Source organism: Vigna angularis, chromosome 11 (assembly GCF_016808095.1).
Source record: "Vigna angularis cultivar LongXiaoDou No.4 chromosome 11, ASM1680809v1, whole genome shotgun sequence".
Lineage (NCBI taxonomy): Eukaryota > Viridiplantae > Streptophyta > Magnoliopsida > Fabales > Fabaceae > Vigna > Vigna angularis.
The window spans coordinates 26,792,163-26,801,281 of NC_068980.1; the positions used below are offsets into that span (position 1 = coordinate 26,792,163).

The 9,119-nt window shown below is 38.0% G+C and overlaps 1 protein-coding gene across 2 annotated transcripts; it reads left to right on the forward strand.

Annotated features, from left to right (window-relative positions):
* Positions 1-3,269: 3,269 nt before the first annotated feature.
* On the forward strand, positions 3,270-5,761 carry LOC128194726 (pentatricopeptide repeat-containing protein At1g77360, mitochondrial-like). Of its 2 annotated transcripts, none has more exons than XR_008246068.1 (2): positions 3,270-5,141; positions 5,235-5,761. XR_008246068.1 is itself a non-coding variant. In XM_052870562.1 (2 exons), exon 1 carries the CDS (start codon positions 3,556-3,558, stop codon positions 4,996-4,998), a length of 1,443 nt encoding a protein of 480 aa, XP_052726522.1. In that variant the 5' UTR covers positions 3,270-3,555; the 3' UTR covers positions 4,999-5,003; positions 5,235-5,761. The 2 variants fall into 2 exon arrangements, 1 of the variants encoding a protein (XP_052726522.1); XM_052870562.1 differs by having other exon boundaries at positions 3,270-5,003.
* The last annotated feature ends 3,358 nt before the right edge of the window (positions 5,762-9,119 follow it).

Sequence of the window (9,119 nt, forward strand, 5' to 3'; positions counted from 1 at the left end):
GTTTGAGGTGTGACCAAGTTTCATGCAGTAAAAACAACAAGCCTCATACACTTTATTTTTCACAAAAGTTCCTTTTTCTACCCAAATTCTACGAGTTCTTATCACTTTAGATTTTTTGTGTAGATGCGTGTTTCCACTTCTTGCATTGCTTTTCTCAAGGTTTGTTTTGGCATATGACTTAGACTTAGTTGCCTTTGCAAGTAAATTCTCAAGAATATCTATATCAAACAGATGACTTTTACATGATAGACATTCAATAGGTTGTACAATAGTATCAGATTCAGATAATTTAGTTTCCAAATTACTAACTTTGTTTCTTAAAACAACTTCGTCATCTAGTACTTTTTCATACCTCAATTTCAATTCATTATGCTCTTTCTTTAGCTTTTTATGAGCAACATCAAGTTTTTCAGATTCATTTAACAAATCAAGAAATGCCTTTTGTAAGTCAAACTCATTACTTGACTCTAAGCTAGAATCACTTACTTGGCTTCCTGCATCTTCTAGGTCTGCCATTAAGCACAAATTTGCTTCTTCATCTGAAACGCTTGAGCTTGAAGAACTAGAAGCATTCTCTTCCCAAGCTATGTAAGCTTTCTTCTTCTTTGGAAACTTTCTTTCTTTCTTTTCTTCACTTTTCTTATTTTTAGGACAGTTAGTCTTCACATGACCTCTTTCTCCACATCCATAACATTTAATGCTTGAAGAAGATCCATGATTTTCTTTCCTTTCTTCACGGTATTTGTCTTTTCCCTTGGCTTTCATAAATTTTGCAAACTTCTTAATCATAAGACTCATGTTTTCTTCATCATCATCGGAGTCATCATCTTCAATCCTTTTAGAGTTCTTTCCTTTGGAGATCTCGGACTTGAAGGCTAGTGTCTTTCTTTTGCCTTGATCTTCTTCAGCCGTCAATCTTCTCAACTCAAGTTCATGCTCACGGAGTTTCCCAAACAAGATTGGCATAGACATTTGAGTAAGATTTTGAGACTCAGAGATGGCAGTCACCTTTGGTTGCCAAGACCTGTCCAATGATTTCAAAATTTTTACATTTAATTCATCAGTATCAAAAGTCTTACCCAACCCTGTCAAGTGATTCACTATGTGAATGAACCGCTTTTGGACATCAGAAATTGTTTCTCCAGGTTGCATTCTGAACATCTCATACTCCTGAATGAGAGTGTTCTTCCTTGCACGTTTCACGTCCTCTGTTCCTTCATGTGTGACTCTGAGAACCTCCCACATTTCTTGTGCTGTCTTACAAACTGAAATTCTATAAAACTCATCAAGTACAACAACAGATGAAATAATGTTGCGAGCCTTAATATCAAATTGAGCTCTTCTATTTTCCTCTGGAGTCCAGTTAAAGTATGGTTTTTCTACTTCTACACCATCAATAGTTCTTTTTGGAATATAGGGACCATTTAGTACAGCTTCCCAGATGCCTCTGTCAACAGACCCCATAAAAATTTCCATTCTGACTTTCCAGAATGCATAGTTATCACCAGTAAAGAGTGGTGGTCTGTTGATTGAAGCACCCTCGGCATATACTTGAGTTTGATGACTGGCCATTTTCGAAAAAAAATTTGAAAAAATATCAAAGCAAGCTCTGATACCAATTGTTGGAACAATCGGTACCGTTATAGAATTTTGCACAGCGGAATAACTTATAAAGCGGAAAGCGTGTTCAGTCAAACTCTTAATAAGATGGTCAGTTTTAGAAATTTAATTTTCTTAGAGACAAATTTCCAAACCGTTGATGTACGTACAATAAAATAAGTATAGGGAATAAGAAGAACAACACAAAATTTTTATCCTGGTTCGAATCAAAAGATTCTACGTCCAGTCGTTAATCACTATAAATAGTGATTAACCTTTTTCACTAAAAATTGTTTAACAGATTACAAGATAATGAACAATAAAAATGAATAGAACTACTCTACCAACTTGAAGAGAACCACTTCAGCAATCGACCAACGATTCACAAGCTTCTCCTTTCACAAGACCAGGCAGAGCACCTTGCTAACTTGAAGAGAGTCTGCTCCGACTATCGACACACGATACGCGAGCCTCTCCTTTCACAAGACCAAGCAAGGGAACAATGAACAAAAAGCTTTCTGAGAACGTTCCTCTGACACACAATGTTCTAAGCTTTCTCAGTTCAAAAACAACGTTAACGTTCTAATTTCTCCAAAACAAAATATATAGCCAAGTACACTGAATGCCAAAGGTCAGCTCCCAACTGCCATGAATAATCGATTATTGTAAGTGATAATCGATTATTCAAGTCCGTTATAGGTTTTCAAAAATGTGATAATCGATTATATGAAGTGATAATCGATTATTCAAGTATGACTTGTGATAATCGATTATTGCTTCATCATAATCGATTATTGTAGTTAAAAATGTAAGTTTACAAGGTTTACAAGAATTTCCTACTACATTTAATTTCTACAAATTGCTTTTAACTAATTCTAATATCTTCTGCAACTAAAACTTCTTGTAACATCATCAAAACAAATTTCTTCAAGATTTACCAATACTCCTTATTGGTAACACATTCCACTGAAATCAAAAAAAAAAAAACGAACCTTCACTCAGCACGAGGTGCGGCGGTTGGAACACAGACGAAGATAAAGGTGTGGGTGGGACTGACAACCCGGAAAACCCCTCTGTTTGGTCCACCGAACAGTCCACACTCCGGCGACACTCCGGCGATGCTCCGACGGCACTCCGCCGGCACTCCGGGACAGGGACGGAAGCAGTTGGGACGACGCGAGACCTTCAACGCGCCCCTAGTTCGCTGGGCCGGACCGGACAGAAGACGATGGCGTCTTCCCTTCCTTCGCCAACGTCGAACCTGTGGCGACCGTGAATCGGAATCGCCTGGAGGGGTTCGATAGCTCCCAGACAGCCTTCAACGTTGTCCGGCGACACTCCGGCAAGCACTCCGTCGGACGTCTCTCTCTCCAACTCCCTTTCTCCAAGTCGTTCGGCCTCTCTAGGTTACACTCTCTATCTCTGAACCTTCGCGCTTTTCTCTCTTAAATTGTTCCAAAATCAATTTCAAATTTGAAACGCGGACCTACAAACCCTGACCACTCCCTTTCCACGTCATATTTCATTTTCATTTAATTTTTCCAACTGGACCACTCAAATTTAGACACGTGTGACGTGTCTAAATGTTGTCAAAAGTGGTTGTTCAAATATCATTTTCCAATTTATATAGAATATTGTAAACTTTAAGAAAACAAAAATCCATTCTTGCATTTAGTATGGAGTTGCAAAAATGGTTTTGCTGACTAAGTTGTGTTTGTGAACAACATCCATTCACCACTCCAATTCGAGAGATTTCCGAACACAACGGCGGCTTCACCACTATCAGCCACCATCAAACCATGGCGACCTGAAACTCGTTTCACAGAAATACCAGTAATTTTTCGGCAATCGCCACTTCAGACTTGAGCAATCGTCATATCCCGTTAGGGTTTGCAGACTCTCCATTGTGGAGCTTGCTTCAGGTGAATAATTTGCAAGTCTTGCTTTGTCCGCGCAATGATTAAGCTTTGTTCCCATAGAAAAAATATATTATCCAAATGGGTATTGTTTGCAAAAATGCACAGCACAAATGAGGCGATTCAGGAGGTTGGAGAAGCGAGCGAGAGAGTGAGCAAGGTTATGATGACGTGTCCCACACTGGCACTTGACACTGCTCTTAATCAAACTGGAGTTAAAGTTTCCCCTGATTTAGTTGAAGATGTTCTCAAACGATTTGAGAATGCGGGCATGTCAGCATTTCGGTTCTTTGAGTGGGCAGAGAAGCAGAGAGGGTACTCGCACAGCATAAGGGCATATCACTTGATGATTGAATCTCTGGCTAAGATTAGACAGTACCAGATCGTGTGGGACCTTGTTAATGCCGTGAGGAAAAAGGGCATGCTAAATGTGGAGACTTTTTGCATCATGATGAGAAAGTATGCTAGGGCTAACAAGGTCGACGAGGCTGTTTACACCTTTAATGTCATGGATAAGTACGATGTGGTCCCAAATCTTGCTGCATTTAATGGTTTGTTAAGTGCTTTGTGCAAGTCCAACAATGTGAGGAAGGCTCAGGAGATTTTTGATGCTATGAAGGGTCGATTTGAACCAGACGCGAAAACTTATAGCATTTTGCTGGAGGGGTGGGGAAAAGCTCCCAATCTTCCCCGGGCAAGGGAGGTTTTTGGAGAGATGGTTCATGCTGGGTGTGATCCTGATGTTGTTACTTATGGTATAATGGTTGATGTTCTTTGCAAAGCAGGGAGGGTCGATGAAGCAGTTGAGGTTGTGAAGGAAATGGATGAGAGCAATTGCAGGCCTACATCTTTCATTTATAGTGTCCTGGTTCATACTTATGGAGTGGAGCACCGAATTGAAGATGCTATTGATTCATTCCAGGAGATGGAGAGGAAGGGAATCAAGGCTGATGTTGTGGTTTATAATGCCTTGATTGGTGCCTTTTGTAAAGTAAATAAGTTTAAAAATGTGCGCAGGGTCTTGCAGGAGATGGAGATCAATGGCGTTGCGCCGAATTCAAGGACCTGCAATGTTATCATAAGCAGTGTGATTGGTCAGGGACAGACTGATAGAGCTTTTAGAGTTTTCCGCCGGATGATCAAGTTATGTGAACCGGATGCTGATACTTACACAATGATGATAAAAATGTTTTGTGAGAAAAATGATCTGGAAATGACTCTGCAAATATGGAAGTTTATGAAGTCAAAACAATTTGTTCCAAGCATGCACACCTTTTCTGCCCTTGTCAAGGGGCTGTGTGAAAAAGGTGATGCCGCAAAAGCTTGTGTTGTGCTTGAAGAGATGATAGAGAAGGGAATTCGACCATCACGTATTACGTTTGGGAGGTTGAGACAGTTGCTTTTAAAGGAAGGGAGAGAAGATGTGCTCAAATTTCTTCATGAGAAAATGAATCTTCTTGTCAAGGAGCCTTTACATGATTAAAAAAGGTGAATGCAGTTGGCAACTAGAAACATATAGCAAGCTTTGAATACTATTTTGTTGTCAAAACAGTTTTGTAACCACAGTTTTGTATACTTGGGATCTGCCTATTATGTAATATAGAAATCAGACCGCTTAACTTACTGGTAGACTTTTTCCTTTACTTATTCACTCTGATTTCTGTTATTATAATTTTTTATGTTTCTTCTTTTCATAAGATTTTCCTTTTCCTTTGGCAGATATGCGGATACTGCCAAGTCCTTCCCAAATATAAAATGCATTGATGATCAAACATTGTATGCCATGTCATTGCTGATGAGATCACAAGACCATTATCCACTAGATTTTCGAATGTGACATAATGATGCCCTGCATGTTATAGGGAAAACTTCCTCTAAAGTTAGAATATCTCTAAATTAGCATGGGTGTATTCACCCTTTGAATTTGAGTTAAGATTTTATGCTTGATGATCGATGAAGTTTTATTGGAAGTGAGCGGGGGTTAAAAGTATTTGCTTTGGATTTGTCCCTAGTGAATTGGAAAATATCCTGATTATCATTTAGTGAAGAAAAACCTTGCGCTAGTGGTTGTTCATGATCTCTGACAAATCAGTGATGTCACTTACCCTGCTGGAAAAGCTCCCTTTAAAACTTACTTTTATTGATCGCAGACTTAGAATGATATTCTTAGATTTTCAGTATGTTGTTTCTTTTGGCCTAAATTTTCAGCTGTTAAAATGCCATTTGAGGTGGGTCTGCATTTTATGATGTCACTTTGTTACTAGCTTATGTTGTATATAATTTAATAATGTTCTACATGATACAAATGTGTTAATTTTCTGCAAAACCGGAATCAAATTAAGCATTGTTATTGGGACTAGAAAAATTATTATATTACACTTAGTTGGATTGATTTTAATCCTTGATTAAGATAAAGGTTGCAGTGTAGTTGCACCGGGTTCTCCACTTTGACTCTAAGATCATCCAAAATTATTTTCATCCAGAGTCCTTCACACATTCCTTGAGCAAGGGCTCGAAATTCAGCTTCTGCACTAGAACGTGATACTCTATCTTGCTTTTTGCTTCTCCATGTTACCATACTATCTCCAAGAAATACACAATATCCAGAAGTAGATTTTCTGTCAGTAATAGAACCTGCATAGTCAGCATCAATATATATCTTCATAGTCAATGTGTCTTCTCTTTTGAATAATAGCCGCTTTCCTAGACTTGACTTCAAGTATTGGAGAATTTTGTCAACTGCTTGCATGTGTCTCTCTCTTGGATCATGCATAAATTGACTCACTACACTAACTGCATAAGCAATGTCTGGTCTTGTGTGTGATAGATAAATCAATTCCCCACCAATCTCTGATATTGGGCCTTCTCTACAGGAGCACTTTCTTCACTTCCAATTCTGTGATTCTGTTCTATAGGAACTGTTGAGGTTCTACATCCTATCTTTCCTGTTTCTTTGAGGAGATCAAGAACATATTTCCTTTGGGAGATGAAAATTTCGTTCTTGGAGTAGGCAACCTCTATTCCAAGAAAATATTTGAGTTTTCCTAGGTCTTTCGTTTCAAATAGAGCTGCCAATTTTTCTTTTAATGCCAATTTTTCTGTTTCATCATCTCCTGCAATAATCATATCATCCACATGGACAAGCAATAGAGTGAGTTTACCTGTAGAAGAGTGTTTTATGAAGGAAACCATTGCTTTTGTAAATCTTCCAAACCATGCTCTAGGGGATTGCTTAAGACCATACAATGCTTTCTTCAAGAGGCATACCTTGTTTCTTTCATTTTTCACTTCAAGACCTGAGGGAATCTCCATGTATACTTCCTCATCTAGATTTCCATGAAGAAAGGCATTCTTCACATCCAACTGGTGTAAGTCCCATCCAAAATGGGCAGCCAAAGCGAGAAAAGCGAGAATAACTCGAACTGTATTCATCTTTGCCACCGGGGCAAATGTCTCCTCATAATCAATCCCATATGTTTGGGTATATCCTTTTACCACCAATCTAGCTTTATATCTTTCTATTGTCCCATCTGCCTTATGTTTCACTGAATATCCATCTACACCCTATTGCCTTCTTGTCTCTTGGCTTATCAACAATTTCCCAAGTGGAATTTCTTTCTAATGCATTCATCTCTTCTTTCATGGCTTGATTCCAATGTTCAAGTTTCATGGCCTCCTGGATTGAGGTAGGAATTTTTGTGGCATCAATGGTAGCAATAAAACTTCTGTGCTTATCAGAGAGATTGTTAGTGCAAACATACTGAGAAATAGGATATTTAGCACATGATCTTCTTCCCTTTCTCAATGCAATGGGTAAATCCTTAGTAATACTTACGGGTAAATCCTCAGTAATACTTACCTCCTCCTCATTGATATCTTCAGGGATCCTCGCCTCTTTAGTAGACAATTTTTCTTGCTTGAGAGTCGAAGTGGGTTGTTCTCTTCTTTCATATTTTTTGCAAAAAAATTTGTCTTCTTCCTCTTCTTCCTCACTGTGGACTATGGTAGCTTTATTGCTGAAGTCTTGGGCATCCTGCAAAGACAAACATGGTAAAGACAAGAAGGAGAGTTCATCCACTTTAAGTGCTTTCTCCCCCTGAAGTGGTGGACTGACATAAAAGGATTGTGTTTCATGAAAGGCGACATCCATGGTGATAAAGACGCGACGACTTTGAGGATGATAACATTTGTACCCGTTTTTATTAGAATGATACCCAATAAAGACACATTTAAGAACTTTGGGATCTAATTTACCACGATTAGGATGATGAGAGTGAACAAAAACAACACATCCAAAGACTCGACTAGGTAAACTCGTTAGTAGGGAACAAGAAGGAAGAAAAGACAATAGAGACTCTATAGGACTAATGCCATTTAAGATACGAGTGGATAACCTATTGACGAGATATGTTGCAGTTAACACAGCTTCTCCCCGATAATTTTTTGGAACAGACATTTGAAAAAGAAGAGCTCTAGTTACTTCAAGAAGATGACAATTCTTTCTTTCTACAACCCCATTTTGTTGAGGGGTGTTAACACAAGTTAGTTCCTGAACAATACCATTATGAGACAAAAAATTGAAAAATTCATGATTCACATATTTAGTATCATTATCAGACCTGATTCTTTTGATATTTTTTTCAAATTGATTTTGGACAAGATAGAAAAAATTAACAAAAATTTGAAAAACTTTGGATTTATTTTTCATAAGGTATGTCCACGTGACACGGATACAATCGTCAATAAAGGTAACAAACCATTTGGCTCCGAAAATAGAATCTATGACAGAACCCCAAACATCAGAGTGAATTAAATCAAATGGCGAAATACTCTTTTTGTGACTAATAGGATAAGATGCACGATGATGTTTTTACAATTGATAAATATCACATTTAAAAGATTCAACAGACTCTCTGGTAAACAATTGGGGAAACAAGGACTTGATAAGACTAAATGAAGGATGCCCAAGCCTTTAATGATGTAACCATATTTGATATTTTGCCCACGTCTCAGATGTATCTTGTTGACTCATGATTTTTGTGTTGCTTTGGTCATTAAACACTAAAAAATACAACCCACTCTACTCCTTAGTAGTTAAAATTGTCTTTCCCGTGCCAAGGTCCTGAAAAACACAATAAGTTGGAAAAAATGTTACTGAACAATTTAAATCCTTTGTGAGTTTTTGCACAGAGATAAGACTATTAGCTAATTGAGGAACATGTAAAACATCCTTTAATACAATAGATGAGTTCAAAATTATATTCCCAAAGTTGCATATAGGTATACCCTGACCATTCACAACTGTAATAAGTTGTTCTTTATTTCTTTTACCATATGAGTTGAAGGACATACTGAAAGGTGTCATATGATCAGTTGCACCCGAATCAAGGATCCAAATACCTTGAGACACATGATCAACAATATTGAGGCAAATCTTACCTTTTATTGACAGAGTACATGATCCAAAGGGCTTACTTATTGATTCATCCATTGTTTTCAAAGGAATAATTTTTACTTCAGACATCCCGTAGAATGCAACCAGGAGTCTCCAAGACGATAACGGCGTATGAGTCACACCAAGAAAAAAGGAACAGAACTTAAAAC